The 19,182-nt window shown below is 40.5% G+C and overlaps 1 protein-coding gene across 1 annotated transcript in view; it reads left to right on the top strand.

Moving 5' to 3' along the window:
• SVEP1 (sushi, von Willebrand factor type A, EGF and pentraxin domain containing 1) overlaps positions 1–19,182 on the top strand; it is a 340,439-nt gene that overhangs the window by 263,831 nt on the left and 57,426 nt on the right. The window contains exons 38-41 of the mRNA XM_043978458.1: positions 1,783–4,574; positions 10,892–11,117; positions 12,968–13,123; positions 16,817–16,880. Coding sequence (XP_043834393.1) covers positions 1,783–4,574; positions 10,892–11,117; positions 12,968–13,123; positions 16,817–16,880 — 3,238 coding nt within the window. The remainder of the gene's footprint in view (positions 1–1,782; positions 4,575–10,891; positions 11,118–12,967; positions 13,124–16,816; positions 16,881–19,182) is intronic.

The following is a 19,182-nucleotide window of genomic DNA, read 5'->3' as shown; positions in this document are numbered from 1 at the left end:
ACCACTTCTGAGCATATAAATTATTACTGTATTAGAGGAGAGAGAAAATAAACATGCATACACATACACATACACATACACATACACATACACATACACATACACATACACATACACATACACATACACATACACATACACATACACAGTAAGTCATCAACTTGCCCTGGGGAGAAATTAGAATCCAACAGGTCTTTGAGACCAAAATACTAATGCTTGAATACTTTTAAATAATTTTTAAAAATATTTTACTTATTGTGCTGAATGCAATTAGTAGATGTTTACATGATGTATATAGTTATTCCTTTAATAACTCAGCTTTCAAAAGATATAGCAGTACCTTTATGTTACTTATATAATAATACCTACAGTATTAGTCCTGTTAGTAATCACAATTTATAGGTGTGTATATTCACACACACACAAATATATATATTTAACCAGACCCATGATTTCATTGACATGAATATCCCAGCAAGGACCCCTGTACTAATAGAGATCAGCACCTTCTCTTCAACTTTTAGTCTTTATAGCTATTATGTGTCAGGGCCAGACTTGAACCCAAGTCTTATTTATTCTAAGGCCAGTTTTCCATCCTCTATGCGCCATTTCTATTTCATATATGTGTACATACACATACATATACAGACATATGTGTATATATAGGCATATGTCTATGTATATTTGTATATTTATAGGTGTGTGTCTATTGTACATACACATGCTACGGGGCAATATAGAAATATTTGAAGTGCTTAATGTGGTTGTGGGGACTGGCTTAGCAATCTTTGCCATATAGTCATGGAAGTATACCTTCTCTATCTTCTCCTAACCTAGGACCAATATGATAATCACAAAATGCTTGAGTATTTTTCCTTTACCTACAAACTGCATTCTGTTCTGCAAATGTTGATTATACATGTAACTGTGGGTACATTATAATCCACTCTTAAAAACTGAAATGAAATTCCAGTTGGAGAAAAAGTACTCTGGAGAAAAATGTACTCACATAGAAGGCAGCATTAGGAATTTCTATCTTACAGATGAAGGAAAATGATAACTTCCAAATTCTCATAACAAATTAGGTAGCATTTGGTTTACTTGCCTAAAACTTCTTGAAACTTTGCCCTGATGAAAGAATACTGAGGTGCCCCAACTAAAGCTCTGGTTAATATTGTTAGGAGTCATAAGTTGGATTTAAAATGATTTTGCTAATATTGACATATTTTGTTAGTCAAAGTATCACCTTTTTTCCCTTAATGACTAGGTACTAAAGGCAGTAAGAATGAGAATTTCTGCCCCCACCCCATGCCCAAGTCAACATGATAGATGGCCTATGTAGGCCTATGTAGACAGTTTTTATGGCAAAGTTTGCACTTTCAAAATTATGTATTTGTCTTGTCTAAGACCAACTTTAGCATTGTCTTGGAAAGCCTGAATGATATAGTTTGCTTAGGATTTACTTCCATCACTCAATGCATGAAAAGGCATTTATTGAATACCTACTATGTGCCTGAAACTATGCTAGTTGCATAATGCAAATGGGTCACCTATTCCAGTTTCCAGGTGCTATTTTTATCTTCTAATTTAAAAAACATAGAGCAGAACATTTGGAAAATGTTCTAAATCCTGCGACTCGCATGGTCCATTTTCTTTGTCAACATTTCATTGTCACTTGGGTATTTTCTTCTCAATGAATAAAATCAATTATCTGTTCTACCATGTACATACTTTTAGTTGCATTTTCAAACATACCCTATCATTTTATTCTCCATCATACAGCACATAACTGGGAAGGTGTTTGAAAGTGAAGCAAGGTATCAGTGTAACCCAGGATACAAGATGGTGGGAAGTCCTGTATTTGTCTGCCAAGCCAATCGCCAGTGGTACTGTGAATCACCTCCAACCTGCATTCCCCTCAGCTGTGGGAAACCTCCATCTCTCCCAAATGGCTATATCAGAGGAGAAAACTTTGAGGTGGGATCCAAGGTTCAATTTTTTTGCAACGAAGGTTATGACCTTATGGGAGATGCTTCTTGGACGTGCCAGAAGTCAGGGAAATGGAACAAAAAGCCAAACCAAAAGTGTATGCCAGCCAAGTGCCCAGATCCACCCCTGCTAGAAAATCAACTTGTATTAAAGGAATTGGTTCATGAAGTTGGCTTGGTGCAGTTTTCTTGTAAAGAGGGTTTTCTCCTCCAAGGACCCTCTATCCTGAAGTGCTTGGCGTCACAACAGTGGAATGGCTCTTTTCCTTTTTGTAAGATGGTGCTTTGCCTCCCACCTCCACTCATTTCCTTTGGTGTCCCTGAATCTTCCCCTGCTCTTCATTTTGGAAGTGTTGTCAAGTACTCCTGTGTAGATGGGTTTTTCATGAGGGGACATTCCACCACCTCTTGCCAAGCTGACGGCACATGGAGCTCTCCCCTGCCAGAGTGCATTCCTGTTGAATGCCCCCAGCCTGAAGAAATCCCCAATGGCATCATAGATGTGCAAGGTCTTGCCTACCTTAGTACAGCCTTGTACACATGTAAACCTGGCTTTGAATTGATAGGAAACATGACCATCCTTTGTGGAGAAGATGGGCATTGGCTCGGAGGAAAACCAACTTGTAAACCCATCGAATGTCCAAAGCCCAGGAAAATTCTAAATGGCAAACTTTCTTACACAAACCTCCATTATGGACAGACCATCTCATACTCATGTGATAGGGGTTTTAGCCTCAAAGGACCAAAAACTCTGATGTGTTTAGAGACAGGGGATTGGGATGTAGCTGTTCCATCTTGTAGTGCCATTTTTTGTGATCCCCCACAACCTATTGAAAATGGCTTTGTGGAAGGAGCAGATTACAGCTATGGTGCCATGATTATCTACAGCTGTTTCCCAGGATTCCAGTTGATGGGCCATGCCATGCAAACCTGTGATGAGTCAGGGTGGTCTAGCTTTATACCAACATGTCTTCCCATAGATTGTGGTCTTCCTCCCCATATTGATTTTGGAGACTATGTGAAAGTTAAAGGACAAGAAGGATATTTTGATCAAGAAGATGATGCTATGGAAGTCCCATACCATACTCCTGACCCTCCTCATTCACTTAGTCCAGTGGACAGTAACCAGAAAAACAAGAAAGGTGCTACAGCTATACAGACACCAAACTTTTTATATGGTACTCTAGTTTTATATTCTTGTAACCCTGGACATGAGCTTTTGGGTAATCCTATATTAATTTGCCAGGAAGATGGGACTTGGAATGGCAGTGCCCCTGCCTGCATATCAATAGAATGTGACTTGCCTAGGCAGCCAGAGAATGGCTTTTTGCATTTTACTGAGAATACAATGGGCAGTGTAGTGCACTATAGCTGTAATCGAGGCCATGTGTTGGTGGGCTCTAGCAAAAGACTTTGTCTGTCAAATCGACAGTGGAGCAATGCTGCCCCACACTGTGAGGTAATTTCATGCAATAAGCCAAAGCAGCTAATGAATGGATCTATTCAAGGAGGAAATTACACGTACCTGGGTGTGTTACATTATTCATGTAACCCTGGGTTTGAGCTAAATGGCTCCAACAGAAGAACCTGTCAGGAAGATGGTCAGTGGGATGGGAATGAGCCAGTTTGCATCCCTGTGACTTGTGGTCCACCCCCAGTTTCAGAGAACAGCCAGGTGAGTGGGGATGAGTACACATTCCAAAAGGAGATTATGTATACTTGCAATGAAGGATTCCTGCTTGAAGGGGCTGGGAGCCGAGTTTGCCTGGCCAATGGGAGCTGGAGCGGAATCACTCCCATCTGTGTGGCTATTAAGTGTCCTGTGCTGCCACAGATTGTCAATGGGGAAGCAAGTGGACTGGAACACAGCTTTGGGAAGGAAATAGATTTCCACTGTCACAAAGGCTATGTCTTGCATGGTACCACAAAGCTAATCTGCCAGGTTGATGGCACCTGGAATGGAGAGGCACCCCTCTGCAAACCAGTCAACTGTGGCCCCCCTGAAGATCTCTCCCATGGCTTCCTAAATGGCTCCTCCTTTTCTTTCGGAGACCAGGTACAGTATATGTGCTTTCCTGGTTATGAGCTCCACGGCTCTCCTTTGACGCAGTGTCTCTCCAATGGCTCCTGGAGTGGTAGTCCCCCTTCTTGCCTGCCCTGTGAGTGTCCTGCGCCCCTGATTCAAAATGGGCTCGTTGTTGGGGAAGATTTCAGTTGTGGAAAGGTTGCCCAGTTTCAGTGCCTGGAAGGCTTCAAGCTTCTAGGGCCTTCTGAAATTACTTGTGAGTCAGCAGGACAGTGGAGTACTGGCTTTCCACTCTGTGGACGCATTTCTTGTGGTCCCCCACCAACGATCTTGAATGCATTCATCAATGGGAGCAGTTCCCTGGAGGAGAATACAGTAACCTACAGTTGTGTGACTGGCTATGTCATGCAGGACAAGTCTGACTTGATTTGTACACAGAAAGGGACATGGAGTGAGCCCTATCCAAGCTGTGAGCTCCTCTCCTGTGGACCACCACCTCCTGTAGCTAATGCAGTGGCAGCTGTAAAGGCACACACTTATGGAAGTAAAGTCCAGCACAGGTAAGGTAGTAACTCTAAGGCAAGAACTCTTAACTTTTGTTGTGTCATAGGCCCCCAGGGCAATCTAGCAAAACCTATAGAACCCTTCTCTGAATAATGTTTTTAAAATGCATATGATAAAATATTATACAAACTTACAAAGGAAACCAATTGTATCAAAATACAGCTATCAAAAATAAATTTGTCACATACCCCCACCCAACCCCAGGTTAAGAATCCCTGCTCTGAAGCCTATAAGAGGCAGGAAAAAGTTTAAAGGGAGAATGAATGACAGGTTTTAAAAATCAGCTATTATGAAAGGAATACCTTACCAATAAAGTCAGTAAGTAATTATTTAGTGCCTACTAGGTGCAATGCACTATGCTAAGGACTGAGGGATACAAAGAAAAGTAAAAGATGACTTCTAAGGGTCGGTCTTATGAACTCCAGAATTTTTTTTACAACAATAGCTCACATTTTTATAGTGCTATACAAAGCATTTATCTCACATCAATTCTGTGGGGTAAGTAGTAGCAATAGGAGCTGCACCTCTGATTTCATTGGTTTAGGGAACTCCCAGGTGAGAAAATTCTCTCTACTAATGCAGCTTAGTAACTCTTCATCTTTTGTTTGTTTGTTTTTGGAGGGGCAATGAGGATTAAGTGACTTGCCTAGGGTCACACAGCTAGGTAAGTGTCAAGTGTCTGAGGCTGGATTTGAACTCAGGTACTCCTGAATCCAAGGCCAGTGCTTTATCCACTGCGCCACCTAGCTGCCCCAGTAACTCTTTATCTTAGGAATCTGCCTGGTGTAAGGGCCAAAACCATAATATTGGAGTAAGAAAGGAGATTAACAGCCTCTTTCAAAAAAACAAAACAAAACAGGGTTTATTAATGGGAACAAATTTAAAACACAAGTGAGGTTAATAAAGCTAGGGACAATGAAAAGGGGAATAGGGGAAGGAAAAAAATAAACCCTGCAAATTCACCACCACCCAGAAACAACAGTTTCAAAGAGAATCAGCTGCTCAGCATCCCTCTCCTTCTCTTGCTCCATGCCCAAGTGTACTCTCCTCCCTACTCTGTCTCAGAAGCTCCCTCTCCCACAGGAAACAGGGCCATTTATACACACAGCCCCAAGCTAATTGGCTGGCAGCCCTGGTTGACAGAACTAACAAGTGTCTCTGCAGAGATGAGTTCTGGATGCCAAAGAGCACCTGACCTGTCCTCACCAGGCTTCCCATCATTATAATTTGGCCAGGCCCATGCAGGTGCGCAGGTGTCTGGCATGGAGCCTCCAATCCCAGCCAAAGATGGGGTCACAGAAACCCCAAATCACAACCAATTCCTTACACTGGAACCCTGACAGGATGTGTCAGAGGCAAGATTGTTTATTGGGTTGTTTTTTTTTTTTCAGTGAGGCAATTGGGGTTAAGTGACTTGCCCAGGGTCACACAGCTAGTAAGTGTTAAGTGTCTGAGGCCGGATTTGAACTCAGGTACTCCTGACTCCAGGGCCGGTGCTCTATCCACTGTGCCACCTAGCTGCCCCAGAGGCAAGATTGGAACCCAAGTTTTACTGATTTCAAGGTCAGCTCTCTACACCACAGCACCTCTGTGGGATAGGGAGTACAAGTAGTATACCACCATTTTATATGTTTGAACACTTTTCCAAGCTCATACAGAGCAATAAAGCCTGTAGTAGAATGCAGGCCCTCTAAATTCCAAGTCCACCATTTTCCTCCCACTAGACTGACCCATGCTTGGCTTTATTCTACCCAGAATTTATAAATAACCATTATGTTGTTTGGAATTCCACACAGTAGTAATTTTGAAGATGTAATGATATCTAATTATCATCCTAATATATTGATTGGGAGATCAACTCTTTGTGGGCTTTGAAAGAAAAAGTGGAGATGTGGAACATACAGATTCCCTGCACTGAAATAGGATGATGGTGGTGTGAATGGAGAGCAGTGACTAGAAGTGAAAGTTATTGTGAGGTCAGCTTTGGGGTTGGGGGTGCAGGGAATGAAAGACCAATGGGATTATAGGATTTAGAGCTAGAAAGAATGGTAGAGATTATCTGATACCAATTTTTCATTTCATCCATGGGAAAACTAAAGCCTAGAGTAGTTAGGCAATTTACCTGTGTAAGAAGTGTAATACAGTGAAAAAAATTCTGCCTCTGGCTTAAATCTGGATTCAAATCTTCAACTTCTAACACCTGATATCTCTGTGACCTTGTCCAAGTCAGTATATCTTCCCAAGCCTCAGTTTCCCCATCTATAAAATGAGGTGGCTGGTTTGTGATCCTAGGATCTGCCTGAAATCACATAGAGCCAGGATTTCAGTGTAAGACTTCTAACTCCAAATCAGAGCTCTTTCCAAGATAGTTCTCTGGTTCTGAAGCTGTGTGTCAAGGAAGACTTAGATGGAAGAACTATGGAAATTGGGAGGATAGGACAAGTTCTGGGGTAAAGATGGCAAGTTCTTATTTATATATTTTGAATGTGAGATATCAATATAACACCTGGTGGAGCTGTCTAGCGGGTAGTATTGTGCGCTAGAAAAAACACTGGATTCAGAAGATTTGAGACTTGGGTTCAAATCCTGGCCCTATTCCATAACTATTATATGATTTTCATCAAATCACCTAGCCTGTCCAAGTCTTAGTTTCTTCATCTGTATGAAAATGGATAAAACAATGTTAGTAGCTACCTACTTCACAAGGAAGTTGTAAAGAAAATGCTTTGAAAACCATAATTGTGAGTTATAAAAAAATGTGGAGGGGCAGCTAGGTGGTACAGTGAATAGAGCACTGGCCCTGGAGTCAGTAGTACCTGAGTTCAAATCCAACCTCAGACACTTAACACTTACTAGCTGTGTGACCCTGGGCAAGTCACTTAACCCCAATTGCCTCACTAAAAAAAAAAAAAAATGTGGAGCTAAAACTCAAGGGAGAGATTATTCTGATTTATAAATCTGAAAGTCAGCGGCAAAGAGATAAAAGTGATATATGCAGGGATGGCTAGGTGGCGCAGTGGATAGAGCACCAGCCCTGGATTCAGGAGTACCTGAGTTCAAATCCGGCCTCAGACACTTGACACTTACTAGCTGTGTGACACTGGGCAAGTCACTTAACCCCCATTGCCCCACAAAATAAAAAAAGTGATATATGCAAATGAGTATGCTCACTGAGAGGGGACAGAGAGAGAAAAAAGAAAAGGGTCAAGGACAGGGCCTTCATGGAATACTTGCATTTAGGGGGTGGGAAAAGGAAGATGAGACCAAGACTATCTCTAACAGGCAGGAATAGAAGCAAGAGAGATTAGTGTCATGGAAACCAGAGGAGAAGAGAGTATCAATAAAAATATCAATGCAGGAAAGTCAAGGAAGATGAGGAGCAAGAAAAAGTCTTTGTATATCATGACTTGCAGGCCATTTTAAGAGCCATCTTGCTACCATGTTGGGGATGGAAACCAATTGTAAGCATTTGAAAAATTAGTGCATAGTGATAAAATGGAAGCAACAAGTGAAAATGATTCTGAAAACTTGATAATGAGAGGAAAGAGTAAATTTGGATGATGACTTAAAGGGGTAAAAGAGTCAGTGGAAGGATTTTTTTTAAAATAGGAAGGCCATAAAAAAGTTTTTTAATTAAAAAATTTAAAAAATAGGATAGGAAGGCCAGAGCATCTTTGTAAGCAGAGGAAAAGTAGGAAGAGAAAAAGTGAAAATTAGGAAAAGAGAAAATAAATAAAGCAAAGACCTGGAGGATACAGGAGGAGAAGGTCTCAAGTGTACAAGCGAAGAAGTCAATCTCAAACTAGAGGAGAATCTCATTCTAAGACTAAAGGGAAAAAGGTGATACTGGATGAAAATCTTAAGAAGTTTTCAGGTGGAGTAGACAAGAAGAAGTCAATGACAGATAGCCCAGTCTTATCAATAAAATAGGAGGTAGAGTCATCTATAAATACAGAGAGCATGGGGTAGAAAGAAGGGCTTGAGGAGAGATGAAGAGGTTTGGAACAGCTGCTGTGGAAAATGTGATATGTGAGTCACTCAGAGATAAATAGAAGAGCAGCAATGAGGCTTTGAGGGCTAAGTTGGGGTGACCCATTCAGATGACATAAATAAGTAAATAACACCTGTGGGAATATTTGGAAAACTAGAAATTGGAAGCCTAAGAGTTTCTCTTAGGGAAACTCTTGCCCTCTGTATTCTTGGCAAACCTAGTATTTTTTCTTCCTCATATATCTGTATTCAAGTAGGTAACTTCTGGGCAGGTAGTTCATAAATCTGGGGTTGGTCTCCCATCTTAGCCTCTCGCTTCTAAGCTCCAGAATCTCATCTTCATCTCCCTATGAGAAATCTCACCCTGCATGCCCCATCGCAAACTTAACAAGTCCAGAACCAAGTTCACTTCCCCCCCTTAAATCTGTTCCTCCTTCTTCCTTCACAATTTCTGTCAGTATCACCATCATTGAACTGATCTCTTACATTTTTTATTTCTCTTCGCTTCTCAGGTCTAATCAGTTTCCAGGCCATATTATTCCCATTTTCATAATATTTCTCAACTCCATCTTTCCTTCTTTATCACTTCTACCACCACCCTTCTTCTAGAGGCCCTTATTGTCACTTTCCTGAACTAGTCTCCTTACAGAACCTTCCTTCTCTCTACTTTCTCTTCCATCCTTCACGCCCTTCTTGAGCATTGATTTGGTCCTATAATTTCTTTGCTTAAAAAAAATCTCGGGGCAGCTAGGTGGCATGGTGGATAGAAGACCAGCCCTGGATTCAGAAGGACCTGAGTTCAAATCCGGCCTCAGACATTTGACACTTACTAGCTGTGTGACCCTGGGCAAGTCACTTAACCCCAATTGCCTCTCCAAAAACAAAACAAAAATCTCCAGTAACACCCTATCACCTATCAAAAAATCAATAAATGCAAACTCCTTTTCCTGGCACTCAAGGCCCTCCAAGGCTCAAAACCATTCTACTTTTCCAACCTTACTAAATATTAATTTCTACCACCACCACAACTGTACCTCAGGTCACACTGAACAAATGTCTATCCCTCCTACATACATTGCACATTCACATCTCTGTGTCCTTGTTAAGTCTCTATCATGTGTCTGAAACGTTTTCCCCACAGTTTGCTTGTTGAATTTCTACCCATTCTTTAAAGTTTAATTCAAATGTCATTACCTCCAAGAAATCTTACTTGATCCCCTGGTTGGTACCAAGAGTGATCCTAAGCGTGATGCTTTACCACACTTATCATGTTATATTGTATATGGTAGTTATCTGTGTTGAGTTCTTATCTTCCTATTAAACCAAAGCTTTTTAAACTATGGGTTATGACCCCACATTGGGGTCGTGCAACTGAATGTGGAGCTCGTGAAAAATTTACCAACAAATGTTTGATTTGTATACCTATTTTATACACCTATATACCTGGGGTCATGTAAAAATTTCTCAGGCAAAAGGGGGTCATGATTGGAAAAAGTTTAAGAAGCCCTGTATTAGACTATACATTCCTTATGAGCATATGGTCTTGTATAAATATTGTATGATTCCCCCAACACCCAGCATGGTACTTTGCACACAGTAGGCACTCAATAATTTTTTTCTCAATTTCATACTAAAAACTTATGATTCAGGGGGCAGCTAGGTGGCGCAGTGGATAGAGCACTGGCCCTGGAGTCAGGAGTACCTGAGTTCAAATCCGGCCTCAGACACTTAACACTTACTAGCTGTGTGACCCTGGGCAAGTCACTTAACCCCAATTGCCTCACTAAAAAAACAAAACAAAACAAAAAAACTTATGATTCCCCAGAGTAAAAGATATTCCCTAAATTTGCCATTTGTTTAGCTTACCCCTCCCAGAGTTTATAAAATTAGTTTCCTTTGAAAGATCTAAGTTTGGAGCTAAGCCTAGCCTCTACTGGACCATAGGCTATTATATATTTGGAGTAAGAATAGATCTGCCTATCTAGCAAGGAAATAAGTAAATGAAAAAGGTGGTAATATTAATAATGTTGAAAGCAAGGTTTGCTTTTGAATAAGCCATAACATGGATGTCTGGGCACCTTACCGTGATACAGTTATACTTGGTAAAGTATCTCCTGGTTTCCAGTTTTGCTATTTGTTGTCCTCAGGAGATATGTCAAAGAAAAAGTTCTCTCTTTGTTGGACCTCTTGCAAAACTACTTATGGTTAAGAGGCCATAAAAAACACTGTATTCTCATTCTCTCTCTCTCTCTCTGTCTCTCTCTCTGTCTCTCTTACTCCTTCCCTCCCTCCCTCTGGTATTATACTTTCATCTTTATTTTAGGTGTCTGAAAGGTTATGAGATGGCATCAGATACAGATACAATGACTTGTCAGAAAGATGGGCATTGGTCACCTGACAGTATTTCCTGTATTCCTAAGAAATGCCCCCTGCCAACAGAAATGGACAAGATACTTGTTCTTGGTCATGAGTTCAGTGTGAATAAACAAGTTTCTATATCATGCATAAAAGGATACACATTGGGGGGAGCAAACACTTCAATGTGTCAGGTAAGACTCATCTTACTTCTGAAGACCAAAGTGCATTGCTTATGCATACACTGACATGCAGCTAGTATTCCAATGTCTCATAAAGGATTAAAGATTTTATTTATATAAATACTGTAACAAAATGCTTTCTAACCCAAAAGGAGATTACTTGAAATTTCAAGTGCAGAAGTTCATTGTACAAAGTGCTTTTCACCACCTCTTCACCAAATCATCAGTGATTCATTATTCCCCAAGCAAAGCTCATACTTCATTGCTGGGCATTCCAGCTCCTAGTAATCTGGCACCTTCTCAGTCAAATCTCACGTTACTACTCTCTCTGCACTCTACACTATGACCAAAATGATCTATTCTCTGCTCCCTAAACATGTCCTTTGTTTATCTGGTACTTAGACTGACCTCCTTTCCTGTCCCCACTTGCCCTTTCTTTCTTTAATTTCTATGTATTCTTTAAAGCCCAACTCAAATGTCGCCTTGCCCATAAAGTCTTTCCTGCTTCCCTGTGGATGGTCATATTTCTCCCCTTAAACCTAAAAAAAAAAACCCTTTGTTTGGGGGCAGCTAGGTGGCACCATGGATAGAGCATCGGCTCTGGATTCAGGAAGACCTGAGTTTAAATCTGGCCTCAGACACTTGACACTTACTAGCTGTGTGACTCTGAGCAAGTCATTTAACCCTCATTGCTCCACAAAACAACAACTTTGTTTTGCATCTCTCAAATGCACTTATCAAATAATGCACATTATGTTAACCTGTTCTTGTATTTTATTCCCATACTAGACTAATTATAATCATAGTTTATATTTATGTAGCACTTTGAGGGTTAAAAAAATGCTTTTATATCATTATCTTACTTAATCCTCACAACAATCCTGTGGGGTGGGTGCTTTTATTATTCCTGGTTTACAGATGAAGAAATTGAAGACTCAGAAAGGTTGTGTGGCTTCTCTCCTTCCTAGGGTTAGGATGCATCAAAGACAGGACTTGTATCCAGGTCTTTCTGACTCCAAAGACCAGCCCTCTATACACCATGCCATAATGCTTCTCACCTTGCACATTATAGGCACTTAATAAATATTGAATTGAATTGAATTCTAAACCATACCATAATTTGAAACCTTACAAACAGGATCTTTCTTCCTTTTGTGGAAATGTTTGTGTGTAGATATAAAGATAGATAGATAGATAGATAGATAGATGATAGATAGATAGATAGATAGATAGATAGATAGATAGATAGATAGATAGATAGATAGATAGATATAGATAGAGACATAGATATAGTGTATATATATAAAAATATATATGTAGTGTGTATATATATAATGTATATATGTATATATAATTATTATATTAAACTGTCCTGAAAGTTTTTGCATAGTAAGATAACATTGATTTTTATTTATACCAAACATCAAAGATCTTATTTATACAGGTTCTTGTTGTGCTGAAGAACTGTTAGTGCTTTATTGATAGTCTTTTGATTGAAGACTGACCTTTTAAATTAAAAATTAAATTCAAATTCAAAACTCATTTGTAGACCATTTATGCATAGGGCACCATACTGAGCTCTAGAGGAGATAAGAAGATGAAGTTAGACAAAGCCCCCGATCTCACAGTCAGGTAGGGGAAACAAGATATGTACATATCTCTAATACTATGATAAGTGCAAAGAAGAGGTCCAGCAAAGTGCAATGAGAAATTTGAGGAGGGAGAGATCATGTCCAAATGGGAAGGTTTCAGGTAAAGTACCCATCTATCCCTGCCTGCCATCATCTCATCATTTCCATCTGTAATAGGTGCCCTGGTCTGTGTCTGCTGACATTTGCTTTTGTTATCTCTTTCTCACTTAGCTCGATGGTACTTGGGATCCACCATTCTCTGATGATTCTTGCACTCCAGTCTATTGTGGGAAACCTGAAACTCCAGAGCATGGGTTTGTGATTGGCACACAGTACAGCTTCAAAAGCACAATTATTTACCAGTGTGAAGCTGGTTATGAGTTAGAGGTAAGTCAAGAGGTATATTTGGTTCTTTCAAACTCCTCGGGGAGATGTTTTACTAATGGTATAGGTGATCCTCACTCCCAAGGGGGTTTATTCCTAATAGAAGCTTTTCTCATTTTGGGAAATATGATCAGAACTCCCGCTAAAGTCAATGAGGACTTATTATAATGAATAGAAATATTCAATGCAATGCCTAATTTTCACTTCACAAGGTTAGGTAACTTGCCTAGGGTCACACAGGTGGTAAATGTCTGAGGCCAGATTTGAACTCAGAAAGATGAGTCTTACTGACTCCAGGTCCAGCATGCTATCCACTGTACCACCTAGCTAATGACAATAACAATGTGTTGAAAGGAAAAATTTTCATTTTGACTTTCACCTGGATTAACAAGGCAAAACTCAGGACAAAGCTAATTAAAAGGATTTTATTTTAAGTGCATCAAAATAGCAACACATTGACTGGGTGATCACTGAAAATCAACTATAGCTTCAAGGTGGGGACAGCTTTTTAAAATAATTTTAAGATAATCCACATAGGTCCACCTCAGCAAAAGAGACAGGACCCTTGAATCTCAGTTCCTCCCCAAGGTAGCAAGAATAGGACAATTTACAGGTAGGGCTATGTGACAAAGCAGGTAGTACAAAAGCTGCAGACTTGGGGTCCTCCTCCCCACCAGAGCCTCCCCCAGCACTAGTTGCTAAGCAGGGCTGAGTCAACATAACTTTCAACAAACATCTCCTGAAGCAGAGGTTCTTAATTTGGGTTTTGTAGACCAAAAAGGATCTATGGCCAGATTTATCATCATAATGAAAGGCAGTGTGGCATAGGCCAGGAAAGTGGGGGTTCGAGTTCTGTCTCTCACTCACACCCCATACTGGCTGTGTGACCCTGGACAAATCACTTGACCTCTCGGTGCTCTAGACAGCTCTCTGAAACTAAGTTGTAGGGAAAAAAAAGGCGCTTTTCCATTGATAGAAGGAGTCACCATGCCCAGACGTTCCTTATGCTAATGAAATCACATGTCCAGTCCCTATTTCACTCATCTGGGAATTTCAATCAATCAGCATTTATTAAGTCCCAACTATATGCTGTTAACCTGTAAATTAAGGAACAATCAGTATAGGAGAATATAAGGTCTTTAATCAGGGCAGAGGAACTATAGCTCATGGTATTGCAAAGCAAGAAGTTAGGAATATCCAAAGATGGGAACCGGGGAACCAAAAGACTGCTCTGGGAGTACAGAAGCTACTACTTAATGTAAATGAACCTTTAACAAAGGAAACTATAGAAATGCTACTGAGTTAAGTCTAAATAGAAACTACTTAATGTAGGTGGACTCTTTTACATAATAACATAAAGTCTAGGGAGTAAGGTGGGCAATCATTGGGAGGGGATAGTTTGCTTGGGGGGAGGAGGAGGAGGTCCATAAGTCAATCAAGAGTCTAGAATTGACAGAGATTGGTTAGCTCCAGGCAACCATTGGCCTGGGAAGGGGGAGGAGGAGGGGATCAGTCAGTTCTCAGTAAATTTGTAGTTATCAATGCCAAGCACTATGACAGTTTCAGGGGATTCAGAGACAACTACCTATCTGGTAGAAAAATGTCAAGAAGTGAGAAATAAAGAAAGGAGGCCTCTCAGCACCCAATATAGATCGCACAAAGCCTTTCACTAAAGGTCGTGGCCATTTCTCTCAGCAATGCTCTTCATTTCCTTTCTCAGAATCTATTTACTTCTATTTTATATTCAATTCTATCTTGTTTAATCGTGTAGTTTGCCAGCCCAGAGTAGATTAATGATAACAAACTATAAGTTGGGGGCAGAGAGGGGACTGGTATGGGAAAGCGTACTGACAACAGTACGTTGGTGACTATCAAGGCACTTGTCTGGGGGATCTTCATAGACTTTCTCTCCTTCAATTCTCTGTAAAAAAAAAAAATTATATATATATATATATATATATATATATATATATATATATATATATATATATATATATATATATTATATGGCTCATAAACAAAGTCTCTTGGTTTGTGAAGCCAAGGTGAAGGTGAAGAAAGTTCCTTACCCTGAATTTCACTTGTAAGATTCAGGTCTACATTTGGAAGCATTCCAGTGAAGGTTTCTTAAAGCTATAACCCTACCCCCCTACTCCTTATAATTGTTTTTGGTACCAGCTCCATTGTTGTGAGGTTTCAATGTCAAAATTGTTGCTACACATTTTTTGTTGTTGTTGTTATTTTGTTTTTTGTTTTTTTGGTGGGGCAATGAGGGTTAAGTGACTTGCCCAAGGTCACACAGCTAGTAAGTGTCAAGTGTGTTTCTACACATTTAAATGAGGAAGCTAGGGACAGCTAGGTGGCACAGTAGATAAAGCGCTGGCCCTGGATTTAGGAGGGCCTGAGTTCTAATCTGACCTCAGATACTCGACACTAACTGTATGACCCTGGGCAAGTCAATTAACCCTCACTGCCCTGCAAAAAAATTAATAATAATAATAATAATAATAATAATATGGGGAAGCTAGGTGGTACAGTAGATCAAGCAGCAGGGCTGAAGTCAAGAAGACCTGAGTTCATATTCTTGCTTACTAGTTGTGTGAAATTGGGCAAGACACTTAAACCTTGTTTACCTCAGTTTCCTCATCTGTAAAAATAAGAAGGAAATTGTCACAAGTGAGAGGTTCTTAGGTATCCCTCAATAAAGAATTACACTTACACACAGTCCAATTAGAATTAAAGTAGCCTTTTATTTGGCACCAGGAAAGTGACTGAGAGGAAGGTCAGAGAACTAGTCTCTTGGGGAGGAAGAAGAAAAGTTCAAAAGCACTTCCTCGAAAGACAACGGGAAGGTCAAGACTTTTTATAGAGGATAGATGGGGGGGACCATTGAAAACTGGAATTTTCCCTTTTTGGGTGGGGTGGGGGAAAGCTTGGATGCTTGTCATATTCCTGAGAGTGGAGGGAGATTTTTTTGAAATGATGGTCCTGACCTTTGGGGTTCTCTCTCCTAATGATTGGAATGACGCCACCTGCTGGAGACTTACTGTAGAAGAGTTCCGCCCATGAAGCAAAGGTCTTTGAGGGCAAGACCAGGAGTCTTTTCTTTGGCATCAGGAAGTGACATGGCGCTCGGTCTCAGGCTCTTTCCTGAGGACTCCGGCAGAGAAGGGAGCTAGAAATGTGCTCTCCCTTTAATAGATAGGAATCTAGGCCTTTATTTCTCTCTTTATCAAATTCTTATTCTCCTTAATAAATGCTTAAAAGTCTAACTCTTGCTAAAGCTTATAATTTATTGGCGACCACTCATTAGATATTTTAGACAGTTTAGCTAGAATTTTAGCCCTTAACACTCTGCCTCCTGGCTCCGGCCAGATTTGTGGACACACCCAGCCAACATTCCTGCTATAGACCTTTATCTCCCCTTACTTTCTCAACATATCTGTCCTGCTGTCTGGTCATCTTTGAGTCCACTTCTCACAGGAAAAGCCCCCTCTCATTGAATCTAAGTCTATGTTAGAAATGGCAAAATAATCCAGTATTTTTACCATGGAAACCCCAAAGGGGATCATGAAGAGTTAGACATGACTGAAATGACTGAATGACAACAAACATGTTCAAATGTTATATTTCTTCCCATTGATACAGATTATTTTTTTCCTCTGCCTTTTAGTGACTTTCTCCTTTGCCTCATAGGGTGACCCTGAACGTTTCTGCCAGGAAAACAAACAGTGGAGTGGAGCAGTAGCTCTCTGCAAAAGTGAGTTTCAAAAATTACCTTCTATTCTCAGTTCCTGAGCTTAAGGTATATTTTGGCCTGCTTTGGCACTTAGGCCGCACACATGAAGAAAGGACAAAAATGCATCCCGTGAGAAGCTCATCTGCCATCATGCCTTACAGAGCAGACAAACTTCAAACATTTCTGCCTTACATTCAATATTGTTAACTAAAATTACATAGCTCTTCTTTAGAGTGCTCAAGATCATTATTAATTATTATCATTATTATGGCTTCCAATCCAGCTGATAAATTATGATGCTTTGTGCAAGGTCACAAAGTCATCAGGAGGGGCAGCTAGGTGGCGCAGTGGATAGAGCACCGGCCCTGGATTCAGGAGTACCTGAGTTCAAATCCGGCCTCAGACGCTTAACACTTACTAGCTGTGTGACCCTGGGCAAGTCACTTAACCCCAATTGCCTCACTAAAAAAAAAAAAAAAAAGTCATCAGGTATATATAGTGATGATCAATGGCAGGCAGGAAGAGAACTTAAGTTTTCTAGCACCTCTTTTCTCTTTTACTTTTAATATTGGTATTATATGTGCTTTAATTATTTTCAGGTATACTTTGTCACAAGGATAAACCTGATTTGTTAGGGTAGCTAGGTGGTGCAGTAGATAGAGTACCAGCCATGGAGTCGAAAGGACCCAAGTTCAGATCCAGCTTGGGACACTTGGTGTGTGACCCTGGGCAAGTCATTTAACCCTATTTGCCTCAGTTTCCTCATCTGTAAAATGAGCTGGAAAAGGAAATGGCAACTCACTCCAGTTTAACAAGAAAACCCTAAATGGGGTCAAGAAGAACCAGACATGACTCATCAATAACTTGATTTGTACCAAGTTGAAAATGTTGACGTTTCTTTAGCAGTCTTAAATGAGTTAGCTTTCTCCATGGTGGTAGTTCTAAGTTAACCTGAAAATAATTGAGCTATTTATTTTGCAGAGCTGTAAGGCCTTTCTCATTCATTCAACAAGTATATAGTAAGTGCCAATATGTGCCAGGCATAGAAAAAACAAAAAACAAAAGTCCCTGCCATTAGGCATTCCTGTATAAAGATGAAATGTTCTATAGCTGTCATCAAGATGCCAAGCTTCAGGTCCCCAGTCAGTGATCTGTCATGTCTGTGTTGCCCATGTGTATGAGTAAATATAACTCTGAGTCAGGAAAAGAGATTCACAGATGGAAATTGCAGGTTGTCCATAGTTGGGGATTTGGGTGGGCCTGTGAGGTGGAGAAAAAACTAGAGGGAGAAGTTGGCACCTGAAATGAGGCTTGAAGAAAGAAAAAGTATTTCAATGGACAGATAGATGGGCAGATTCAACAAGGTACTAAAGTCATAGAGTAAGGAGATAGCCACTTGACTAGACCTTTAAACCCAAATCACTCTGGCTTTCTATGACTGGCCAATAACAGCCTCAAGCCCAAGCCTCTGTGGCTCATAGTTAAGGTTTGGATGGCTTAGAATGAATGTAAATAGAAACCTTGAGGGTCTTCCCCTCCCAGATTAATATTTTTGTGATAATAAATTAGGCCATCTTTTGTCTCAATTCTTTCCTACCCCTTAGTCATTGAGTCATAGCCCTCAGACAGACAAACTGAGGCTTAGGAAACCATCCCAATTTAAAAAGGCCAAGCTCATCCACTGCCCTCCGGGCCCTCCCTAGTCCTCTTGACTTCTGTCATGCCACTGGACTTTGATGACTCTAGAGGAGTGAGGCAGATGACTCAACTCACATGCAAGTCAAGACATCACCTTCATGATGTCATTGGTCCTGGAGTAGGGTGTGTGGAGAGGACTGGGAACAAAGGATAAACCACAGCAGGATAACATCAGGGAACCAGCAGTCAGCTGTCAGGAGTTTAGAATGCTGCAAGGCTGAGTCAAAAAATGGTGCTGCCCCTTCCTCAAAAATTCCCTCCCCTTTTCTAGCCACTGGGGAAAGGGCAGGTGATTCTATTCCTGTGGGGGCCACTTAAGAACATGTTTTGGTGGTTTGGGAACCCAGATTGGGAGATATGATCTCAGTAGAATTGAAGAAGTCACAGTGACAGTGTATGTTGACTTGAGATTAGAGAATGAGTAGAAAAGTTCTGAGTGACAGTGGTTACTGTAAATAAACTTTGGAGGGAGGCCTGAGAAAGCCTGAGAAAACAGGCTGTCACCTACTTGCTAGTACTGCATTTCCCTATTGAGTAGGCAGCTATTATTACAATAGTGAAAGGCATTGAAGGCCTACTAAGAGCTATGGGAATGAAAAAAGGGACATCCTATACTCGTCATTCC

The sequence above is a fragment of the Dromiciops gliroides genome, chromosome 1 (genome assembly GCF_019393635.1).
Source record: "Dromiciops gliroides isolate mDroGli1 chromosome 1, mDroGli1.pri, whole genome shotgun sequence".
NCBI classification, from domain to species: domain Eukaryota; kingdom Metazoa; phylum Chordata; class Mammalia; order Microbiotheria; family Microbiotheriidae; genus Dromiciops; species Dromiciops gliroides.
The sequence above is the reverse complement of the archived record's forward strand: the minus strand, read 5'-3'. Positions and strand labels throughout refer to the sequence as shown.